Below are 25821 nucleotides of genomic sequence, written 5' to 3'. Positions count from 1 at the left end.
CAATCATCTTAGAAAAATCAGGTAGATAAGTAATCATAATATCAGAGTCTCATCTAAGTAATAAAGAATATAATACAAAGGAATCCGACCTTCTTTAAATGGCATTTTGGCTCCTACAAATAACATTTCCACTGTCACCTCATTGGCTAGATATTAACGCAGCACATGGGGAGGGCTTGCCAGGGCAAAGGGGATTTATATCGTAAAGGTTGACCGACAAATATCGCTAATTTCAAATGCCCCGAGCCACACATCACTGGGGAGTAATTTGAGTGCGCATTTCCGAGCGCACCCCACTGACCTGGGCATGAGGGCGGCTACAGGCGTGAGGACACAGAGCAGGTAGAACAGCGGCTCCCCCAACAGGGTCTGCATGGTCCAGTATGGACTGGAGGGGGAGAAGCAGCTGGGACAGGAGGCGTTGTAGCACAGAGCCACGGTGAAGAACAGGCACACGCTGAAGGAGATGGACAGCCAATTCAGCCACGTCTACAGGCAGAGGACGAGGAAGATTAAAGGATATTAGAGAGGGAGACACCGACAGCGTAACTGGCCATAATTATAGGATGAAAGGTACACATACAGCAACCAAATGCTTACTGGCGGTTTCCTTCCCGATGAGAGAAATGAAGGAAAATGATACATAGAAGTCATTTACTTTCCTGTGATTTCCTACAGGTGCTATGGTGGCACCAGGGAAGGAGAGCCACACAGACAGCGCAGTGCATGTTGGGTCGTTGTTATGACTCACTGAGCGTTCACTGGACATCACCCATTTCTTTTGACCCACGGAGGCTGTCATGGAATTTCTCTTAACTGATGTACATTTTAGAATTGTCTGCTTTTCTAATGCTTGGTATTAGACTCTGGTCTTTGTTTGTGACACGTCTGAAAGATATCAGTTGGGTTCAAGTTCAAGAGGTTTACTTGTCATTTGAAATAAGCTATGGCAATTAAATGCTTGGTTTTCCTACTCCAGACAGTGCAGTTAAAAGTAAAAAAAAAGTAACAGTAATTATAATATATAAATAGATAAGATAACACAAACCAATGTAAAAGTGACAGGTGTGTATGATATGATTGGCAGATGAGCATGATATAAAGTGACAGGTGTTCATGGGACAATGGATGGAATTGAGCAGCCTTACTGACTGAAGAAAGAAACTGTACCGTAGCCTGTTAGTTTTGGACGGAATATTCCTGACCATCTGTTAATCTGCCTAAACCAATAAGTGTATCCCTTCTTTGTTCTTCAGGCATGTGGCTATTTGTCTGAGCATGTCTTTTACGATGTTCCCCTACCCCCTTTGGGGGTAAACACCTAAGACAGGGTAGAAGAAGACTTAAGTGGGGGCAGGTAGGGATAAAGGAACAAATGTTGTCTTTAGAGAATGAATGAGCAGTCTTATTTTGTAAGCTTTTTGACGCTTCTCTCTATTTGCAGATATTAATAAACTGCTAATTATGCCAAGAGAATTTTGTCTTTGTACTTACTTCTTTTAACAGTTCTAATCGACGGAATTACCATAACAAGGTATAGGACTGATGAGGTCTGTTTGGTTTGGCTAGCTAGATAATTTGTGTCTAGATAACTAATGTTTGCATTTAACAGATGGATCTCACAAAAGGACAGGCTAAATGATCAATGAAATTAAATTTTATGAAGAATTATGAGTACTAGTCTAGACTGCTGTGGTGATGCAGCAGTGATGACTACTGCTCTGGACTGATGTGATGTCGTGGTGATGACTACTGTTCTGGACTGATGAAGCGGTGATGACTACTGCTCTGGACTGATGTGATGTCGTGGTGATGACTACTGTTCTGGACTGATGTGATGTCGTGGTGATGACTACTGTTCTGGACTGATGTAGCGGTGATGACGACTGCTCTGGACTGATGTGATGTCGTGGTGATGACTACTGCTCTGGACTGATGTGATGTTGTGGTGATGACTACTGCTCTGGACTGATGTGATGTCGTGGTGATGACTACTGTTTGGGACTGATGTAGTGGTGAAGGACTACCGCCCCGGACTGATGTAGTGGTGAAGGACTACCGCCCCGGACTGATGTAGTGGTGATGACTACCGCCCCGGACTGATGTAGTGGTGATGACTACCGCCCCGGACTGATGTAGTGGTGATGACTACCGCCCCGGACTGATGTAGTGGTGATGACTACCGCCCCGGACTGATGTAGTGGTGATGACTACTGCCCCGGACTGATGTAGTGGTGATGACTACCGCCCCGGACTGATGTAGTGGTGATGATTACCGCTCTGGACTGATGTAGTGGTAATGATTACTGCTCTGGACTGATGTAGTAGTAATGATCACTGTTCTGGGCTGATGTAGTAGATGGAAAACTGTCTACACTACATAGAAGCAGCATTCATCCCCATGTTCCTAATCTTTATGAAGGCCAAGATGGCTGACATATCAAGGATTTTTTTATTCTTCTGAATTAGCAATTTTATATTAAGTTCAAAGTTAGGAGCTGCTTTGGTTTCCCTCCTGTGAAACAAATACATTTCCAGTAATCACTGCTGGCCCTGGAGGCAAGGAGTTGCCTGGTCTGGTCTCAAAATCTGAACGAGGCAGCGACATGCACTGGGAAAGGTTGACTCTCCGTCGTCCTCCTTACCCTAAACCTTCACAGACAGACAGACAAGGAATTTGAATGTGGCTGCTTCTTCCCACCCAGCACCAGGGCCAGTCATGTCCAGGAAGGCAGACAGTCGAAGGGATGGTAAAAAGGGACATTTTTCATGTTACAAAACTTGTCAGCATGAAATATACAGCTAGGCTGGAATGCGGAAAAGCTATAAGCTCCTTCAGGGTCATAAATATAAAACTGCTGGTGACTGACAGCATCTGAGGCTGCATACCAAATGCAAGTGAATTCTCTATGTGCTGTGGTACATTCTTTCCATCAGGGTTCAGGATAGTTTCATGGACCTTGTTAACAGTAGCACAGAACATTGTGATTAATGTGCCATTTGGTAACAAACCGTAGCAGACAGCAGCACAGGACACATCGACCTGTCTGTCTGCAAGTTCTGACCATCTACCTGTCTGTCAGCTTGTTCTGTCCTTCTGCCTGTCTGTCTGTTTGCTTTATCCATTTGCCTGTCTGTCTGAATGCTGACGGTCTCTGCTCCGTTTTGTGACGTCTATTTGCATGCATGCTGTCTGCCTGCTCTGTCAGTGAGTCAAGCTGACATGCAGTCTGTCTTTATGCAATGTCTGTCTGTGTGGTCTGTGAGCACACACTCAATGTGAACTGGTCTATTCAGTAACATGAGGATTTGACAAGGATTTTAAAGTAAGAGGCATCCAAGTGTAAATAAATTGGGAAGTTACCCAGGTCTTGGTCTCAATGCCCAGGTGCGTGAGGATGGTGAGGAGAGCCAGCGTGGTGATGGGTGTTCCCCAGGTAAACAGGTCAACGTCTGAGTCCACATAGGCCTGATGGGATGGGACAGACACCATGAGAGAGATTAAAAAGAGAGACAAACGGGAGGGAGGAAGGGAGGGAGGGAGAGAGAGACCGGGAGGGAGAGAGAGAGAGAGGCCGAGAGGGAGGGAGAGAGAGAGGCCGAGAGGGAGGGAGACAGAGACCGAGAGGGAGAGAGAGAGTTCATTGATGGTTGGATGAGGAAAACTGATGCACATGGCATTTTTAAACAATTTCAACGCCAACTCCACACTCACAAAGTATGGAATGAAGAAGCAGACAAGGCTTTGGTAGAAGGCATCAATCATATTGACCCAGAACATATATGGCTTGTACTCCTGAAACACAAATAAAATGGGAAACACAATTAGCTGGTTATTATTAGGGTCCCAATATGCACATAAGCACCCTATTTAATATGCACTGCCAATAAATCAGCTCATATTAAATCAGCTCATACGACATATGCCCATACGACATATGCCCATACGACATATGCCCATACGACATATGCCCATACGACTTATGCCCATACGACTTATGCCCATACGACTTATGCCCATACGACTTATGCCCATACGACTTATGCCCATACGACTTATGCCCATACGACTTATGCCCATACGACTTATGCCCATACGACTTATGCCCATACGACTTATGCCCATACGACTTATGCCCATACGACTTATGCCCATACGACTTATGCCCATACGACTTATGCCCATACGACTTATGCCCATACGACTTATGCCCATACGACTTATGCCCATACGACTTATGCCCATACGACTTATGCCCATACGACTTATGCCCATACGACTTATGCCCATACGACTTATGCCCATACGACTTATGCCCATACGACTTATGCCCATACGACTTATGCCCATACGACTTATGCCCATACGACTTATGCCCATACGACTTATGCCCATACGACTTATGCCCATACGACTTATGCCCATACGACTTATGCCCATACGACTTATGCCCATACGACTTATGCCCATACGACTTATGCCCATACGACTTATGCCCATACGACTTATGCCCATACGACTTATGCCCATACGACTTATGCCCATACGACATATGCCCATACGACATATGCCCATACGACATATGCCCATACGACATATGCCCATACGACATATGCCCATACGACATATGCCCATACGACATATGCCCATACGACATATGCCCATACGACATATGCCCATATTGTATTGGGACACATACAGTCATTATTTTTTTTAATCAAAGGCATCCATTTCCACTAAAGTAGAAATCTTGGTCTAAATTGTTCTGACTGGACCATCCAGCAACCATTTCGGTTAACAGGTTCTGACTGGACCATCCAGGAACCATTTCAGTCAAACTGGTTTTGATTGCACAAAGTCTTCCAGTTAAAAACAATGTCACTCAGTTGATCCAGCATCTCTTGTCCTGTGTGACAACTGCCTATTGATCAAGAGCAGGAGCCCAGAATGTGACAAAAAGTGGGCAGTTTAATTCTCAGAGCTGCTAATTAAAGTTTTCTCCATTAGTTCATGTAAACACCTCTGAGTTCTGTCCGTTCATGTAGAGCTGAGGTAGTTCTTGGAGGGTCTCTGAGGACACATCTTTGTCCAGGGTTCCGGTGATGAGTTGAGGGAAGGCGGAAAACATGAGATTGAAGAAGATCAGATACCACTGGTCTATCATGGCGGAACCAGAGAAACCACAATGGAACTGGTACCAGAAGATGAGCGCTACAAACATCTACAGCGGGAGAGGAGGACAAAAGAGAGAGAGACTTCAATTTACCGACTACAGACCTCTAGTGCCCTTGAGCAAGGAAACAACTTCTGTCTGTAATTTTGGATTAGAATGTCTGCTAAATAACCAAAATATAATAATGAATCTACAGTGTAAGAGCCATCTAAAAGGTGTTGTCCTATGCATGCTTTGCTCACACTTCTGCAACTCTAGCACTATGTCACTGAAAAAAACATGAGATCTACTGATATTAGTCAGGCCCTACATAATGAACTAGTGATATTAGTCAGGCCCTACATAATGAACTAGTGATATTAGTCAGGCCCTACATAATCAACTAGTGATATTAGTCAGGCCCTACATAATGAACTAGTGATATTAGTCAGGCCCTACATAATCAACTAGTGATATTAGTCAGGCCCTACATAATCAACTAGTGATATTAGTCAGGCCCTACATAATGAACTAGTGATATTAGTCAGGCCCTACATAATGAACTAGTGATATTAGTCAGGCCCTACATAATGAACTAGTGATATTAGTCAGGCCCTACATAATCAACTAGTGATATTAGTCAGGCCCTACATAATGAACTAGTGATATTAGTCAGGCCCTACATAATGAACTAGTGATATTAGTCAGGCCCTACATAATGAACTAGTGATATTAGTCAGGCCCTACATAATGAACTAGTGATATTAGTCAGGCCCTACATAATGAACTAGTGATATTAGTCAGGCCCTACATAATGAACTAGTGATATTAGTCAGGCCCTACATAATGAACTAGTGATAGTAGTCAGGCCCTACATAATGAACTAGTGATAGTAGTCAGGCCCTACATAATGAACTAGTGATATTAGTCAGGCCCTACATAATCAACTAGTGATATTAGTCAGGCCCTACATAATGAACTAGTGATATTAGTCAGGCCCTACATAATGAATTAGTGATATTAGTCAGGCCCTACATAATGAATTAGTGATATTAGTCAGGCCCTACATAATGAACTAGTGATATTAGTCAGGCCCTACATAATGAACTAGTGATATTAGTCAGGCCCTACATAATGAATTAGTGATATTAGTCAGTCCACTCACCGCATTTTTGTAAAAAAAGTAGAGGATCATGTTGGCTAGTCTTGAGTAGCACCAGTGGCCGTGGACAAGAAGGAGCTTCTGAAGGTTCCGGAAACGTGGCATTGCAAAGTCACTGGCCATTACAGCCTGCAGAGAGACACAAACACAGCATTAGGTTATGAGCTTCTGATGGAACAGGAAAGGTGGTAGAGCAATGTCTCAAGACAGAGAAAGAGCCAGAGACACAGAGAGCGAAACAGACATAGTGAGACACAGAGAGAGACAGATAGTGAGACACAGAGAGAGACAGATAGTGAGACACAGAGAGAGACAGATAGTGAGACACAGAGAGAGACAGATAGTGAGACACAGAGAGAGACAGACATACAGTTGTGCTCAAAAGTTTGCATACCCTTGGAGAATTGGTAATACATGTACCATTTGTAGAGAAAACATGAGTGAGCAGGCAAAACATGTCTTTTATTTCTTATGGGATTCACATTCACTTCAGATGGTGATTAAAAAAGCAGGGAGCATCACATGCTCTGACCTGCCATCCCTGCCGGATCTCTACACAGAGAGGTGTAGGAGGAGGAGCAAACGGATCATTACAGATCCCAGCCACCCATGCCACAGACTGTTTACCAAGCTGCCATCAGGCAGAAGTATTCAGTCCAAAACCAACAGGCTACGGGACAGCTTCTTTCCACAGGCTGGAAGGGAAGAGGGAACCCCTCTTCCCTTCCATCCATAGTCCATGCACACCTGTCACTTCTACATTGCACTACGGTTGTATATAGTTTTATTATTATTGATGTGTGTTTTTGTTTAGTGTTATTACTGATTGATCGTGTTATCTTATTTTTTTAAAGATTATTATTAATGTTACTTTTTAACTTTTAACTGCAATGTCGAGAGTAGGAAAACCAAGCATTTCATTGCTGTAACACGTTATTGCAAATGACAAATAAACCTTTTGAACTTTGAACTTCAACTGTAGGTCATAACAGAATGGCACAATCATAAAACAAAACATGGCAACAAAGAAAGAAATGAACTGACCCCTGTTCAAAAGTCTGCATACCCTTAGTTCTTAATATTGTGTATTGCCCCTTTGGTATTTATGAAAGCGTGCAGTCTTTTGTAATAGTTGTCTATGAGGCCCTGAATTCTTGCAGTTGGTATAGCTGCCCATTCGTCTTGGCAAAATGCCTCCAGGTCATGCAAATTATTATTTGGTCGTCTGGCATGAACCACAGATTTGAAATCTCCCCAGAGTGGCTCAATGATATTAAGGTCAGGATGGCCACTCCAGAACCTTCACCTTTTTCTGCTGTAACCACTGGAGGGTCAACCTGGCCTTGTGCTTAGGGTCATTGTCGTGCAGGAAAGTCCAAGAGCGTCCCATGTGCAGCTTTCGTGCAGAAGAATGCAAATTGTCTGGCAGTATTTTCTGATAACATGCTGCATTCATCTTGCCATCCATTTTCAAAAGATTCCCCGCTCCTTTAGAGCTCACCCCCCCCCCAAAACATCAGTGAGCCCCCACCATGCTTCACACTGGGGATGGTATTCTGTTCACTATAGACCTTGTTGACCCCTCTCCAAACACAGCGCTTATGGTTGTGGCCATAAAGCTCTATTTTGGCTTCTTTCTGGAAACTCGACCATGCAGCTCATTTCAAGTTCAAGTATCATCCTATTGTGCTCCTTGAAACAACCATGCTGTCTTTTTCCAGAGCAGCCTGTATATCTCCTGAGGATACCGGTGGGTTTTTCTTTGTTTTCTGAACAATTCTTCTGGCAGTTTTGGCTGAAATCTTTCTTGGTCTACCTGACCTCGGCTTGGTATCAAGAGATCCCTGAATCTTCCACTTCTTAATAAGTGATTGAACAGTACTGACTGGCATTTGCAAGGCTTTGGATATCCTTTTATATCCTTTTCCATCTTCATAGAAGTTCCATTACCAGGTCTGTTACACAGGGTTTTTTTACCGTTCTTTTCTGCTCCCCATGGCTCAGTAACTAGCTTGGTCAGTGCATCCACATGAGAGCTAACATTGACTATTTATACACAGACACTAATTGTATTTTAAAAAGCCACAGGTGTGGGAAATTCTACTTTAATTGCCCTTTTCACCTGTGTGTGTCACCTTGTGTGTCTGTAACAAGGCCAAACATTCAAGGGTATGTAAACTTTTGATCAAGGCCATTTGGGTGATCTGTTATCAATATGATTTAAAAAGGAGTCAAACAACTGTTATAATAAATGACTTCATATGATCACTATCTTTCACAATTTCTGCCAGGGTATGCACAACTGTAATGAGAGAGACAGAGAGAGAGAGAAACAGAGAGAGACAGACATATTGAGTCACAGACAAACAGTGAGACACAGAGAGAAACAGACATAGTGAGACAGACAGACAGACATACAGTGAGAAATGAAGAAGACAGAATTGAGAGACAAAATTGACCTTCATGTATGTTGGTTATTTTGTTGTGAAAGGAAAGTGTTGTTTACTTGGAAATGTCCTGTTAATTTGGTTTGGTGCCACCTGCTGGCCAAAGTTGTATTTATGTTTAGAACCAGTATTTAAAGATGCTGTCTGAGACTTTTGTGAATAACAAAACAGCAATTAAACCTTCCATTTTGGGCAGGATGCGCAATATGTTGTTCATATGTGTAGATATACCCACATCTGTACACAAAAACACAAATACCCACTACTTAAGTCTACAAGTATAATCAGTGTTATATCTCAATTATCTGTGAAATTTCCCATTTGAAAGTGTGTGGTTTTTATTATTGGGACACATGTAATAAAACATTTTGGGGACTCGTCAGTGCCACTTCTAAAATATGCAGCAAATCATCTCTGAATGTTCGTTTAAGGGGTTAATTTTATTACTGTTTAATGAGGCCTAGTAGAGCTACAGTTCTTGACCATACCCTTCTAGTTTATAACAAATTTTCATTTACTGTTTCGTTGGATTACTTTGGCACTTTTGAGTTTACATTTCCATCAATAGCATCTTGTAATCAGTGTGAAATAACCAGGACACAGTCAGTGCCTTCAATACCCAACCCTTGGAAATCCGCGTGACAAACCTGTGAGTGATAAACATTAGGAATCAACCAACCGGTTTTATTTGAAGATATGAATCAGTTGGAACAATGAGACCCTCCCTGCATAAGCATCTAGATACAAATATCCATTCGGGAACTACTGGAAGCCACTACAACTGTACTGATTACACAGAGTCAGAGGCACAAATGGCCCCCTATGGTCCTGTGTGAGACAGTCGTGCCCTATATAGGGAAACAGGCTGCCATTTAGGCCGACTGAGTATTGCTGGGCCTTCAGCACCATGCAGAGCGCTGACAAATGGGCTCCGCCCTCACTACATCCCAAATAGAACTGTGTTTCTCTGGGGCACTTCTTTTGACCAGAGCTCTAGGGTTCATCGGTCCAAGGTAGCACACTACGTAGGTAAGTAGGGCGATATTTGGGCCGGCCGGCTCTACGCTATTAACAATGATTAATCTGAGGGCTGGTGAACAGTGGAGGGGAAGTATTTAACACATGGAAGGCTGTGATAGAGAGAGAAAGAGAGAAAGGAGGAGGGTGTGAGAGAGAGAGAGAGACAAAGGGCCCCCCTAAAACCAACACACTCTCTCTCCCAGAGGGCTAATTGAAAGAGAATGAATTACTATGCACGGTCACCTTCCTGGAACAACCGGTCGGGCGATTGGGAAGGGGTGACTGAGGCAACTGGGGGAGGAGGGGACAACGGAGTCGTCCTTCCCAGGGCCTTTGTTCCAGAACATGCTGCGGGGCAGAACGGCTGGGGTGGGGGGTGGGGGCCCATCCGGTGCCACCTGCAAACCTGCTGATCTGGTTCAGGCCTTGGGAGCAGAGCGGAGGGCGACTGGGGGCCTCGGGGGGGGGGGGGGGGTTGGGGGCAGCCGGCACAAAGCACGGCCGTGCCCTTCAGCGAGGACCACAGCACTACCTGGGATTGCGTGTCCACATTCACACAGTCAAACCAAACACAGTGGGGGGGCGGGCGGGGGGGCGGGGGGGGTCAGCGGCGTTCACCCGGCTCAGGGCCTCCGCCAAGCGTTGCACTTTAATTGCCACCGTGGCAGCTGGGTGGTGGACGTTGGCCTCAGACTAGTATGAAGGTTGAGGGAATCCTCGAAAAGACATGTTCTGCAGAAAGTAAAGTACAACTGTGCCTCTTTTGGACCACTGGATCAAGTCTGCGCTGTGCCCGGGAACCAGCGGGAAGCCTTGGTGGAGACGGACCGTAACGAGCACACCCCGAGTGAGCATTGGACCTTTTTTAAAACGTCTCTGTAAATGCCCTTCATCCTCTGCCCTCGTCTTCCTCAGTCTCGTCTCTTTTCCTGAACACGGTCCTCCTTACCTGCATGCCCTCCTGCCCCGAGATGCCGACACCCACATCAGCCACCTGAATCATGCTGACATCGTTCGCACCATCACCTGGGATTAATGACAGGGGGGGGGGGGGGGGGGGGTAATACAGGGGGCAGAAGAGAGGGTTAGACGGATGGAGGAGGGGCTGGGAACGGACAGGGGGGGAGGATGTGCTAGCGTGTCCTCTTTGCACTCCTCTAAGTCAGCCCACCTCACTGCTAACACAGCTGTGACAGGAATTACGCTGGCCTGGCAAAAACAACTGGGAGCATCTCAAGAGCAGCAATATACAGCGATAACAGTCAGCGGGGGAAGGTGTGTGTGGGGGGGGGGGGGGGGTCCGCAGTAAGTCAGACAACATGCCCCCCCCCCCCCCCCCCAAACTGTCTCCCTTTATCCTCCTATACATCACGCCACAGTGTTCGGCGAAGGGAAGGACCTGGTTGTCATCAACATTACTAAAACTGTTATGCTGACTCTCACTTTTCTTTAGTATCAATAACAGACCCCCCCCCCCCCCCGCGCTGTTGTGACTTGACAAGGTGAAGTAGAAGTTGTTTAGCCGTGTCATAACGACTGAGTTACAGACAAAGCTGAAAAATGCACCTTTTTCTTTTTATAGCTGCAATAAAAACAGAAGAAAGCGCAGCCCTGTATTGCTGCTTTTATTGTGAGGTGAAGTCTGACTTTTACTGCAAAGTTTATAGTTGGTGAATTAGGACTTTCTTTGTGGAGTTCATGTATATAGGGGGCAGAGTACTCAATTTCAGCCCAACGAGACACGACGGGTTTGGGTCGGGTCGTGTTTAAAGAATTTCTTTAGTCCTTAGATTTGTGGATCAAAAAGCAGTGTGTCTACATCCCTCCTCCCTGACAACTGCAGGAGCAGAGCGTATGAATTGGTCCTGAAGCAGAGTTATGTAATCACAATGCTTTAAGATATGAACTCGTTTTTGGCAAAAGTTGTTTCTGACTGAAAAGGTTCTGTCCAAAGTCACATATTCGCTAAATGTGCCTCCCTGCTCATTCATGGTTCAGATGAGCGTACAAGGCCGACCTCTGAGTGACTAACAGGCTCGAACCTGACGATGAATTTGTTTAACCTATAACACATCAGGTTCACCCGTCACAGGCCTAGTTATGACCATGCACGTGACCGACGCATATGCTAACCGTCGCCAAGGATGAAAAAATACAGAAAAGAAACTTCTGAAGGAGAATGTACTTTCTGGACCATTTAGATTACGGTGATGTTGAAACCGGGCCTGTGCTCAGGCTTCTGCTCATCGAGGTTGGATCAGATCGGGTGGCCATTTTCAGGGCCCACTGAGAAGCCTAGGGTAAGGAATGACCTTTATTGTGGAGTTCGTGTTTAGAGGGTAAACTCAGAATTTACAATGATTCTCATTGATTAGGCTGCGGGAGAAATGCTTTCACACAAATCATTTTAGATGGCTGTCATTTCCAAGCCACGTCTCTCAATTGGGATTTCATGATTTCAAGGCATTTCACTTGGACCGCAACATATTTAAATACTATTTCTACAGCACACCAGTTAACGTGTACTGTAGCAGCGATAGCAGATCTAGGATCAGCTTCCATTACCTGTTCCCCAGCTCAGCCTTTACAGTAAACTGACCCAAGTTCAGCATTGAGGAACCTTCCCTGTAATATCTTGATACATACCTATAGCCAGCGTCATGACCTTCAGCTTGTTCCTGACCAGTTTAACCACCATGCTCTTCTGCAGCGGCGTGGAGCGACAGCAGAGTACTGAACGGCAGCTCCTCGCCACCGCCAGGAACTTCTCCTCCAAGCTGCTGTCCAGCGCGTAGGCCAACGTCCGCCCGTCAATCACCAGACCCAGCCTGTGCACCAGGAAGGGCTGGGAGGAGGACGAGGAGGCAGGAGGGGAGAAGGAGTAGACCGATGCATAGTCGTTCTGGAATGCTCGGGAAGGATCGGAGGAGCTGCATAGGAACTTAACCTGTATGTAGTGTAAACTCTCCTCTAGAAGGACAGCTGTCGCGTCCTAAAAGAGAAAGGGAGGGAGAGAGAGAGAGAGACAGATTTGAGTTTTTCTAAACCAAAATACTCAATCCATGCACACACAATGGCACATTGTGCTATTAACAAACTAACAAGAAATTAGTCACCAAACAAAAAATGTAAAATATTTTGTTATTTTGGGGGAGAAAGACAGAAAGGCGGAAAAAGAGTGAGAGACAGACAGGAGAACGAGAGACACAGAGAGAGGGAGGGAGAAAGAGACAGATAGTTAAGGACTAGGACAGGATCTCACTGCTGAACACAGGCTGGCCATAACTCACACATCTGGCGCCCAGGCAGGCTGAGTCAGCAAGTACCTCTGAAACTCCCAATCAGGAACAGAGGATTCCTTCCTGACAACCTCCTCCTCGTTTCCCATTAACGTGAAGCCCGACATACGGTATGACTTAGAATTCATGTGCATTTCTTCAGGGTGAGGCACGCATTCCAGGAATAGCAGCACGTTCTAACCATACAAACACGAGACAACATCTGGGGATCCATTTGAGAAGCACGCAGATGAAACACCAAATAAGGAAGGACTGAAGCTGATCACAAGCGGCGAGACCGATGATCAATTGGGGTTCAACCCTAGCCGGTGGTGTCAGAGGTCACGTGAGAAACCACTCTGAAGTCTATCCAGGTCTGACAGATACCAGGCCTGATCCTCTATGCTCTCTAAGCTGGATGGGTTTGGACCTAAAACCCACAGGATAGCAGCACTCTAGGAACAGGGATCTGATCCAAAGTGGAGGCCTGCCTGTATGAACATTTCAATACCTAAAGATATTGACAACAGACCTCCATCTCTGTCGATGTCAGGATTCGAACGAGCAAACCTGTCCTGACACTCCAACCAACCAACAGGTCGTCCCGACCTGGGAAACATGGTCTCCATAGTTATCCGAGAGTCAGGTTGACCTGACTCATTCAGAAGTATCCGTGTGTGTGGGTGTGTGTGTGTGTGTGTGTGTGTTTTGTAATCCGTGCGAGTGCATTATCTCACCTGGGAATCAGCATTGAGTGTGATGATTTCTTCCTCGGGGTCAAGCAGCTTGCAGGCATAGGCGATGTTGATGGCAGTCTCCTGCTTGTCACCCGTCAACACCCATATCTGAAGCCCTGCTTTCCGCAGGGACGCAATGGTCTCTGGGACCCCATCCTGCAGGCGGTCCTCAATACCAGTCGCTCCTAGAAAACCAGAAAACCTACTATATGACCGACAAGCTTGGAAAGTTTTTACACAAATAAGCAGCTTTCAAATTAATAAAGACACTTTGGAAACAATAGCAAAATGCACGTGGCTTCCAACAAAAGGACACATTCGAATAAGGAGCTAAGTATCTATTTGAAAGGCCTGGATTAGAGATGTCCACAATGAAGTCATCTCTCCCTCGCTTGTCCTACCCAGCAGGTGCAGATTGGTCTCCAGCCTCAAAGCTGACTCAAACAGCAGGTCTTCTCTTCCCTGGATGGCTGTCTCTGCCTCCAGATGGCGCCGTAACCAGACAGCATACTCTTCCTTACTCATAACCTAAATGAAAAATGGAGGAAGACAGTCAACTCCAAAACAAGCTGGGTGTTTTGTAAAAGCACTTTGTGACAACTGCTGATGTAAAAAGGGCTTTATAAACACATTTGACATTATTGATTTGATTGATGGCGTTTATCCTCAAGACTCCAACCTCCCAAGCAGACCCTGCTAAGTAACTGACCTTCTCAGGCAGAGGGGTCAGAAGCAATAACTCTGCAGACATTACCCCTCATGAGCCTGGTCTGGGCTGAGCTGAAGGAGCAGTGAGACACGGAGGTGGAGCAGTGAGACACGGAGGTGGAGCAGTGAGACACGGAGGTGGAGCAGTGAGACACGGAGGTGGAGCAGTGAGACACGGAGGTGGAGCAGTGAGACACGGAGGTGGAGCAGAGAGCCACGGAGGTGGAGCAGAGAGCCACGGAGGTGGAGCAGAGAGCCACGGAGGTGGAGCAGTGAGACACCGAGGTGGAGCAGTGAGACACCGAGGTGGAGCAGTGAGACACCGAGGTGGAGCAGTGAGACACCGAGGTGGAGCAGTGAGACACGGAGGTGGAGCCGAGAGACACAGAGGTGGAGCCGAGAGACACAGAGGTGGAGCCGAGAGACACAGAGGTGGAGCCGAGAGACACAGAGGTGGAGCCGAGAGACACAGAGGTGGAGCCGAGAGACACAGAGGTGGAGCCGAGAGACACAGCGGACAGACTGAGGGATAGCCAGGAAAGACATGGTGGAGGCGCAACCTTAAAGTACAGAATAAGTGCCAGTTTGAACCAGTTAGAGGTGCGAGCAGAACACAGCAAAGGTTGCCTTCTCTTCTGCTTTTGACTTGATTCAGGATATAAGGGCCCATTGGACAAAGGAAACCCTGGTCTACTCCAAAGTCTTGCACTGGCAATGAATCCGATTTCTTTACTGCTGCAGTGTGACTGATTAACACCTCCCTGAAGACTGCAGAGGTTACTCCAAGACCCACAACTCTGTAAAAATTAGGGTGTGGTGGTGGTGCTGGGTATCTAATGGGAGTTGCCCTACAGTAGAAGGATGTAGCGATATCACCATGCCCAACACCATCCGAAAGACAGGCTTGTTGATACTATACATAATCCCAGCATGTTCCCCCAACTCTACAATTTGAGCAACCTACAGTTCAACAAGCCATTAATAAATACTTGTCGTGGTATTGACAGTGGTGCCAGTAGCTTGTGCTGTAACGGATTACAAGTGCTGAGGTCTACGTAGTCAGATTACATAACTGAAGTAATTAAATCAGCCTGGATTATTAAAAACATAATGCAATGCAGATGTAGCTCAATTGGTAGAGCCCAAAAACATTTCGCCTTGCTGTCAAGTTCACCATTAAAACATGTCACATCAGATTCTATTGGACCACTGACAGTCCAACCAGTTTGAACCGCTTCTTTTGAGCCCAAACAGGTTGAATTAATAGGTCAATCTAAATATTTACACCTGGCCCAGCGGCCAATCAGATTATTTTGAGTTCATACTGTAGCAGGGTGCTTCTGCTCTCTGTCCATTGTGTTCACTGAGTAGTGGTGAGGGGAAAAGGCTTAATCAACGTGCAACCTTCAAAAATGCTAATGCTTTGTTTACATAATCGATGTTAACATCATGTTTTAATCATCTCTGACACTGTCAATTGTTACATGTCGAGTAACGCAATTACTGGACTACATATATTTTGTTGTGTTGTGTGCAGATTCAGTGTGGCAGTATGTACTGTTTCCAGCAACAGAAAACTTTGACCGACTCTCTCAGAGAAGGTCACACTGGAACTGAACTGTAACATCTGATCATCTTTCCAGAGCCACAAGAAGTCATCCAAGTTTCCATCGTGATCATTTTTCTTTCTTTGATGGAGATTTGAGATTTTTAAAACACAGTTTTTAAAGGTGCTGACGACCCTATATTTGTCAGGATTCCAATTTCTGACCCATTACACACAACTGACTGTGACTTGGAGACACCTGCCAAGGGTCGGCAGCAAGGCTAAACTCTTGTGTTCCTGTCGTTCTGGTCAAGGTGTTACCAGAAGTCGTTCTGGTCTAGGTGTTACCAGGTGTCATTCTGGTCAAGGTGTTACCAGGTGTCATTCTGGTCAAGGTGTTACTAGGTGTCATTCTGATTAAGGTTGGCTGTTACCTTTTTGGCGATGCAGAGTGTTCGGAGACCGTCGGCAGCATAGCGGTTCAGATAGTTCTGGGTCTTGTACAGGATCCTCCTGTGCCGTTTCCCCTTGGAATCATCTGGAGGGAAACAACAGAACAACAAACAACCTGGAGAAACCAGCAACATTCAGGAAACCTGTATGAGCAATGATCACTGTTATCAGATTGTTTTGTAACGTCTTGCAGGAAAGTCCCTTCTAAACACAGCAACGGCCAACATGCTGAGCTGTCACAGAGTTGTGCAGGCAAACATGTCTGCTTCTGACTCAGTCAGCTCTGAATCCGCTTTCAAATGAGAGCATGCATTTATCCATAATGACAGTAATTTTGCCACTATTTAATCAGTAGTATGACGACAACACAAACAGCAGTCTCCCTGCATATCCAACCAAGGAGGAAGCCAAAGATGCGCCAGAAAGAGCTACCTATTGTATCCAGCTTATCAACTCCTAAAATAGAGCTCAAACAGATCTGCACCCAACAACCTTCAGCCGTTCCCAAAGCCCCGTTCAGACAGGGTAACCAGTACCATAGGCAGGTCCAAAAAGAAAGGGTCTTGAGTGCACACAGAACCACAGCTTGGCGAGATCTGGTTGGCAGGACAAGCGTCGCACTCGTTAACTCGCCGTTAAGTCTACCAGAAGTTACTGAAGCATTTTAATGGGAGAAAAACTGGGCAAAAAAAAGAAAAAAGACATGCAAAAATAAGAACTCAAAGGATTTGTCCCACTCCACGAATGAATTTGAGCTAGTAAATAAAACTTCAACTTAGAAGGTACAGCATGCCCTAAAGGCAGAGCTGTATGGTCTAGAGAATTTTTTTCTAACAGCTTGGAATGAGAAACACACAGCGGGCATTCAGATGGGCTGATGGGGAAAACACGGCAGACTGCTGCAGTCACGGCTGTTTCCAGAATTGGAGTCTGAGACTGGGAGAAGCCGTGTTCAGAGATTGTTACGGTTAAAGGGTTACATCCTCTTATCTGTCCAAGGGGCTGCCAACTGCAGTGACTGGGGAGCAATTAGTGTTAATTGTCTTGCAAGGGGAAAAACAACGATTTGACCTTATAGGCTGTGGGATTCAATCCAGTCACCTTTTATTTTCAGACTTGACACTCCTGACCACCACACTACCTGCAGTTTCTATCCCCGCCCCGCTCTGTTCCTAGAAAGCGGTCTGGGCTGAACTCAGATTTGGGTAAGAACTTCGCCTCATAAGAATGCTCAATATCAGTCACTCTATAATCTACTTCAACTTCGTCCCACAATCAATATTCTGCCAGTCCAAACGGAGTTGTCAATCCATAAATGGAGGTGACACACAGCGCTACTCAGAGCAAGGCTGGCCAAGGGGCAGAAAGAGAACTCTATCTGTTCCCAAAGCTCATCTCAGTCTATAAAGTATAAACTACAAAGGTCCCACACACCTTGAACAGTAAGTTATTAAAGAGCGTCTGTGCGATGGAATGTGCAACACTTTACAGAGGGCAGTTACAATGATGGATGATCGGTGCACTCCTAATCTACCAGGGTCCCAAATGACACCCTATTTCCACCTGGACCCCAGTCAAAAGAAGAGCCCCATGTGAGAGTTAGGGTGCACAGTCCTTGACCATCTTGGAACCACACTCCTCGTAATGGAAAAATCAATATTATGATTCACTATTCAAGATCTCTTCAGAGGAATATGACACACTGAGAGAAGATGCCAGAACAAAATGAACCATCGTTTTTTTTTTTTCTGTTGATTTATAGCACTTACTGTAACAGGGGCCTTTATTCAAGGTAACATGAGAACTTGCTTCACTTAACATGTTCAATGCCCACATTTCCCACAAGGCGAATAAGAAAAATCGAGGTCAAAGAGGCAAAATGAGGTCAGTGGAGCAAAACGAGACCAACAAGACAGTCAGCTTCTAAACACCTTACAGAGGATTCCTATGTCACAGTGCGATTGGTCCGAGAAAGAAATGGGTTGGGCCAAAGCAAGAACACACATAGGTGAAGTAACATAAAATGGGTTGTCGGCTTTGGTATTCTTACAGGTTAGAAATGATTGAATTGCTGATGCCGTTGTTTTGTAAAACAGTCACCGCAACAGCCATAACAGAAATGGTGACAGACTTGAAACACATAACCATGGCTGCAGTGATAGATTCCAGTCTGAGTCATCAGGAAACGATGTCACCGGCGAGCCCAAACGGTTTAGCATGCGCCAATCCTCTCCCACCCCAGTCCACAGTGAGAACCGATGCGCCGCAGCACACACTGTTCAACAAAACAGGAAAGGCGTCTCAATAGGAGGGCCAGGTACACCACAACTGGCGACGAGTGAGCCTTTCCGGTTTCGTTTTACAGTGTGGTGATCTGATTCTGAGCACCTGATCTACTTCAAATCAATATCCCACGTACAAAAAGTCAGAAAAAAGACACACACTAAAGGGGAAACAAATGTGTTGTGGTCCCAGACGCACGCGGGCAGAACCAACCGAAAAATATGTCCCCCAGAGATATAATAATTGTTATTTTACACCAATGGCTTCTCAAAATGTAGTCCAAGCACATCACAACATAGAACAAGAGGGAAGGCTGATGGCATCACATATTCCTATCAGAACAAATTGTTGATTATGGTAGTCCTTGACATTTGCTTTTCCAAACCCACTATATGGCCAAAAGTATTTGGACACCCGTACTAATTATTGAGTTCAGGTGTTTCAGCCACACCAACTTCTCACAGGTGCATAAAATCCAGCACATGAAAACGCAGCAGACAAACTTTGGCAGTACAGTGCATACTGAAGAGATTAGTGACTTTAAAAGTGGCTCTGTCAGAGGATGCCACCTTTTTAGACCAGGGTGCCCTTAAATGTTGGCCCTCAAATGGTCACAATAACTCACAATTTATTTGTGCAGATCCAAATAAAACGTTACAGGTCTCTGATCACATAGTTCTACCATCTCCTAGTGTTGTGCCCTTGATCAAGGCACCGCTATGTTGGGCCAGTATAAAACACATCAGCCCCTCTTGTCTGGAGAGCTGCCTTCTCGTTCAACAGAGACCAGGGATGGGGACCCAAGGACAGATGTGATAGCGCATCCATTTTACTGACGGATGTGATAGCGCATCCATTTTACTGACGGATGTGATAGCGCATCCATTTTACTGACGGATGTGCAGCCTACTACGATCCGTTAGGCAGGATTCATAGACCAGTGGAGTGTGAACAATTAACTATATGAATGCTGACACTTCAATGCTGTATTGAAAAATTGTACCTGTGAAGCACTTTGGACTAGTCACACGCCAATAAAGTTACCCATTCGCAGCTGCAAAACAGCAAGTTACGGCAAAAGACCCATCAAGCCAGAGATTATTATAACAACCCACAAAGACAGAGACCATTATAAATACCCACCAAGCCAGAGATGATGATAATGACCCAGAAAGTCAGAGACCATTATAAAGACTTACCAAGCCAGAGATGATGATAATGACCCACAAAGTCAGAGACCATTATAAAGACCCACCAAGCCAGAGATGATGATAATGACCCAGAAAGTCAGAGACCATTATAAAGACCCACCAAGCCAGAGATGATGATAATGACCCACCAAGTCAGAGACCATTATAAAGACCCACCAAGCCAGAGATGATGATAATGACCCACCAAGCCAGAGATGATGATAATGACCCAGAAAGTCAGAGACCATTATAAAGACCCACCAAGCCAGAGATGATGATAATGACCCAGAAAGTCAGAGACCATTATAAAGACCCACCAAGCCAGAGATGATGATAATGACCCACCAAGTCGGAGATGATTATAATGACCCAGAAAGTCAGAGACCATTATAAAGACTACGAAAACACAAATGATGGATTTTATTAGCAAATTTTGGTCTTCTTTAAATCTTAATAGGAAAGTAATCTGATTGTGTAACCAATAATCCAAAGTTATATTAATAATTACAGCCTTGCACAGGTAACTGGTAACTAAGGGATTCCATTCACAAAAGTAACACTGTCTACCCTGGAATCTGGATCTAGGTGATCGTTTGAGGTGAGCTCCTACCTGTAGGTGGCGGTGTGATAAGGTCCATGATGACAGAATCGGCTCCTTTGGTATAAACAGTGATCTGGTCGGTCAGTGGGTGTCTCACCACCACGGACATCCTCTTCCTGTTGGAGTCAAAGCCCAGCGTGTGGAGCAGCTCAAAGCTCAACCTCCCCAAGTGAGGAAACTCCACAGTCACCTGATCGGGCAGCCGACCAACCAGGGAACACTTATAGGCCCGCGCAGCGTACACCAGGGCGGCCTCGTCTGGAGACTCTGCCTCGTAGCGCAGCTCGACTTCCTCCTGGGACCCGGGCTTGCCGTCGTAGCAGGTGCCCAAGGTAGGGGGCGCGGGGACGGGGGAGGAGGCTTGCTCCAGACCGCCCGGGCCTCGGGGGTGACGCTCCTCGTCCAGTTTGGTTAGGGTGGATTCCGCGGACGGGGAGGTGAGGAGGTGGGAACAGCCACGATTGGAGGAGCGGTTGAGGCTGGAGGAACTGCTGTTGTTGGAGCTGGAGGTAAGCCGGCTCGGGGTGAAACGTTTGATGAAGTCCTCGATGGTCTTGACGGGAGACTTGAGCTCAAACCTCATCCGCACCTGTGACAGCGAGAGAGAAAGAGAGAGAGCAACAGAGGGTGAGCCGTCCTACGACAGGACAGAGAGCGACGTGGGGCTGAAACGTGTCCTTCAGAAGGTCGGTAGGTAGATAACTCCGATAACGTCACAGGCGTGGCGGAGTGGAGCTGTGAATGCGATGCGTCATCTCCCCCAAAAAAAACTCTTAGCCGTGGTATATTGGCCATATACCATGGCCCCTCGTGCCTTATTGCTTTAATAGAACACAGTTCCGCATCAACCCTGAGGCTCCAATGGCACCCTATGGGCTACGTAGGGCACTATTTCTAACCAGAGGCCTAGGGAGTAGGGCAGCACATAGGGAACAGGTTGCCCTTGGCGACGTGGCCTCCCTCTGCACGTGGAGCTTGGGGACCTGAACCGCTGACTCCGGCATAAATCACTCGGCAAAGCTCGGGCACATGGGCTGGGTTAGGCAGAGACCACACCGCTACAACGGGACCAAGGAGACAACCGAGCAGGAGGAGAAACCCAAAGAGGAACATGTCAATGTTATGCCGGGGTTACAGTAGGAAAATGTCCCTAAAACGTCCGTATTATCAAAAAGAAATCTCTCGTACTAAACACAGAAATGTAAATAACGCTGACGGACATCCGTAACGGGAGTACAGGCCGGTAGGACAGAGAGGTGACGGCGCCAGCTTCTTCAATGCCACCCTGTTCGTACTTTGACCAGGGCCCGCAGTTCACCATGAACAGGGGGAATAAAGGAGTGGACTAAGTACGCAATGGGGCTCCATTTAGGACATGGAGGGAGGTGTGGGGGGGGGGGGGGCAAGCTAACACAGCTGGGCAGGAGATCACCCTGACTGCACAACCAGCCTGCACAACCTACTGAGGGACAGTGGAAAGGGAATATTTGTGTGTGTGAGTTGAACTAAGCCAAACACAGTCCAGTCTGAGGACAAACAGCCAAGGCCAGAGTGGCTGAAACACACACCGGCTTTCAACGAGCACAACGACAGATTTATTCTGATGGGAAACGACTCAACCGAAACCGACCAACTAAAAATATGTTTCTCTTGTTAGATGTTTAGTTTGCATTGCGGCAGTTAACTTGAACGAGGACAAAACTAAAAACTACTGGGTTTATCCTAAAAGTCAACCCAGACAAACCATGACAAAATGCAGCATAACTACAGCTGTGTCTCAATGCTTGGCTTGGGTCTGAATCATGTATCTATAGTTTCGATTCACATTCTGTAGGTCATGTTGGATGTTTTGTGTGAACAAAGGAAGAGTAGCTTCTGCTATTGGTAGGAGCTAATAGGGGATCAGAATTACATCAGAAAATAAGGAACTAAGGTTTATTTGAGGAAAGTGTGTCCACAGAGGTCCTCCAGGCCTCTCAGCACCTGCCCCCTTGGCTCCTCCCCCTTGGCACCTCCCCCTCCTTAGAACTTGGATTATGGGGACTAAACCAGGAATATATCATCACACACAGCCCTGTCAACAGAACTTTACTGAATATTTTTCACATCCTCTACTGCCATCATAACATTACTGAATATCTGTCAATCCCTCTACTGCCATTGCAACATTACATACAATTTGTCACACCCTTTACTGACATCATAACATTACTGGTAATTTGTCACATTCTTAGGGGACATCATAACATTACTGATAATCTGTCACATTCTTAAGTGACATCATAACATTACTGGTAATTTGTCACATTCTTAGGGGACATCATAACATTACTGGTAATTTGTCACATTCTTAGGGGACATCATAACATTACTGGTAATTTGTCACATTCTTAGGGGACATCATAACATTACTGGTAATTTGTCACATTCTTAGGGGACATCATTACATTACTGAATATCCATCCGTCACATCCTCATTTCTGGATTCCACCGCATGACTTCCTGTCAACAGTGGGTACAGGCTTTTTAACGCAGCTAAAGTGGAAGTGTGTTTCCTTTGGTGTGTATATGTCTCAGAACCTCCCATCTCTTGTGGCCTGATTACAGAGAACACATACAATGTTTCTGGTGTGTGTCAGTAAGTTATACTGTGCGTGTGTTTGTGTGTGAACCCGGTCTATATTCCAGAAGTCCCCACATTAAAATAAGACTAATTGCTGCCCAAAAAAGTATTTTATTGGTCCCGTCTAGAAAACGTAAATTTTGCCGGCTTAGGGATTAGGTCTAGGGTAAAACTTTAAATAACGCATTGTGTTAGAGATGGGGTTACTTTTAGATTCATGCATAATGAATTATGTGTAGGGTTAGGTGTTAGGGCAAGGGTTTGGAATTGGGTTACAGAACAAAGGTTTCTGGTTCACGAACGTGTGTTACCTTATGCCGTGGCTGGTTCGGTGAAGACACCACCACAGTATTGCAGATTGTGAGTGCGATGAAGAAGTCGATGATGTCAGTGAGCTCAGAGGGCATCTGGGACAGCGACTGGCTGTGGAAGCGCTTGAAGTCCATCTGGCTGCCACCGTCATTGACTTTGTCTAAGAGCTGGGGGTCAGGGGTTATGTCCTTCTCCTGTTGAAGGCAAAGTCAAACAGAAGGACAACGATTAGTTAAAGGTAAACAGGAAAACTCAAAACCTATCTACATCACCCATATGGACCACTTCACAGCAGGCATTTAGCTGATATGGTTCATTATGGTAGGTTATGGTCCTGAAATGGAAAAGTGTTTTGTCCTATGGATCACTGTTAATGAGACAGTGGATGGGGGCACAACAACACCAGATTTATCACGTTAGAGATAATTTCACCATTAAAGATGCATTTTCAGATTTTTAGCTGTAAAAGTGGTGGTGCCTTTGGGCCAAACAGGGTCCCTGAAGGTTTATGGCCGATGTCATCAAAACCATTTGCTTTCAAACCTGGAATTTCATGGCTAACTGAGGTATGACAGTCATTCTACTTCCAGATTAGGCACATATCAATAACATATTACACACCCAGGGAAATGTAAAAAATATTTTAAATGTATTTATTAAATCGCTACATTTCCTGACTGCATCTTTATCGCAAAGGGCACGTTGAAAGACAGCAGGCGTTTCTAGCGAAGCGCCAGGCATTTCGCCCCACCATTGGGCTGCTGAAGGCTGTGTGTTTGGACAGGATGCTGGCCCTCTTTGCTTCGGCTCGGCTGCCAGTCCTGCGGTGAGACTTGGTGCTCTGGGAACGCAGCACCACCTTGGCGGCGCTCTGGTGGCTGGTGACACTGTCCCGTCTGGGCAAGGTGCCCCCGTGGGAGGGACAGTCTTCTTCTTCTGAGTCCACCACGTCCTGGTACATGGCCAGACGCCTCGCTACGGGAACACCGATTAACAGACACTTTAACATCGGAACGATACTGAAGTGAAATCGTCCTAATTCTGCACTCTGATCAACAATAATTTGATCCCAGTTGGCAGTGTGATCCAGGCTGTGCCCGGCAGGTGTACAACTGCGCAGTTCATGTGTTGAGCCAAAATTATTTTACAGAAAGGCACGTGTTCTACAAACCCCATTCCAAAAAAGTTGGGACACTGTACAAATTGTGAATAAAAAAGGAACGGAATAATTTACAAATCTCATAAACTTATATTTAATTCACAATAGAATATAGATAACATATCGAATGTTGAAAGTGAGACATTTTGTAATGTCATGCCAAATATTGGCTCATTTTGGATTTCATGAGAGCTACACATTCCAGAAAAGTTGGGACAGGTAGAAAAAAAGAGGCCGGAAAAGTGAAATGTACAGATAAGGAACAGCTGGAGGACCAATTTGCAACTTATTATGTCAATTGGCAACATGATTGGGCATAAAAAGAACCTCTCAGAGTGGCAGTGTCTCTCAGAAGTCAAGATGGGCAGAGGATCACCAATTCCCCCAATGCTGCGGTGAAAAATAGTGGAGCAATATCAGAAAGGAGTTTCTCAGAGAAAAATTGCAAAGAGTTTGAAGTTATCATCATCATCATCTACAGTGCATTATATCATCCAAAGATTCAGAGAATCTGGAACAATCTCTGTGCGTAAGGGTCAAGGCTGGAAAACCATACTGGATGCCCGTGATCTTCGGGCCCTCAGACGGCACTGCATCACATACAGGAATGATACTGTGATGGAAATCACAACATGGGCTCAGGAATACTCCCAGAAAACATTGTCGGTGAACACAATCCACAGTGCCATTCGCCGTTGCCGGCTACAACTCTATAGGTCAGAAAATAAGCTGTATCTAAAGAGGATCCAGAAGTGCAGGTGTTTTCTCTGGGCCAAGGATCATTTAAAATGGATTGTGGCAAAGTGGAAAAGTGTTCTGTGGTCAGACGAATCAAAATTTGAAATTCATTTTGGAAAACTGGGACGAGAAGGACAACCCAAGTTGTTATCAGCGCTCAGTTCAGAAGCCTGCATCTCTGATGGTATGGGGTTGCATGAGTGCGTGTGGCATGGGCAGCCTACACATCTGGAACGGCACCATCAATGCTGACAGTTATATCCAAGTTCTAGAACAACATATGCTCCCATCCAGACGTCGTCTCTTTCAGGGAAGACCTTGCATTTTCCAACATGACAATGCCAGACCACATATTGCATCAATTACAATGTCATGGCTGCATAGAAGAAGGATCCGGGTACTGAAATGGCC

General features: G+C 45.6%; 1 protein-coding gene across 2 annotated transcripts in view; it reads right to left on the bottom strand.

Moving 5' to 3' along the window:
• The window catches only part of atp10a (ATPase phospholipid transporting 10A), a 45310-nt gene that overhangs the window by 3197 nt on the left and 16292 nt on the right, over positions 1–25821 (bottom strand). The window contains exons 8-20 of one of the 2 annotated variants that reach the window (XM_029121710.2): positions 24265–24488; positions 23513–23707; positions 20588–21167; positions 16486–16589; positions 14199–14325; positions 13798–13982; positions 12429–12774; positions 10732–10808; positions 6319–6444; positions 5022–5222; positions 3716–3796; positions 3365–3469; positions 302–489 (exon numbers count right to left, since the gene is read on the bottom strand). In XM_029121710.2, the coding sequence (XP_028977543.2) occupies positions 302–489; positions 3365–3469; positions 3716–3796; positions 5022–5222; positions 6319–6444; positions 10732–10808; positions 12429–12774; positions 13798–13982; positions 14199–14325; positions 16486–16589; positions 20588–21167; positions 23513–23707; positions 24265–24488 (2539 nt within the window). The remainder of the gene's footprint in view (positions 1–301; positions 490–3364; positions 3470–3715; positions 3797–5021; positions 5223–6318; positions 6445–10731; positions 10809–12428; positions 12775–13797; positions 13983–14198; positions 14326–16485; positions 16590–20587; positions 21168–23512; positions 23708–24264; positions 24489–25821) is intronic. The other variant, XM_029121711.2, reaches the window with a different exon arrangement.

This window comes from Esox lucius, chromosome 8 (genome assembly GCF_011004845.1).
Source record: "Esox lucius isolate fEsoLuc1 chromosome 8, fEsoLuc1.pri, whole genome shotgun sequence".
NCBI lineage: Eukaryota > Metazoa > Chordata > Actinopteri > Esociformes > Esocidae > Esox > Esox lucius.
The sequence above is the reverse complement of the archived record's forward strand: the minus strand, read 5'-3'. Positions and strand labels throughout refer to the sequence as shown.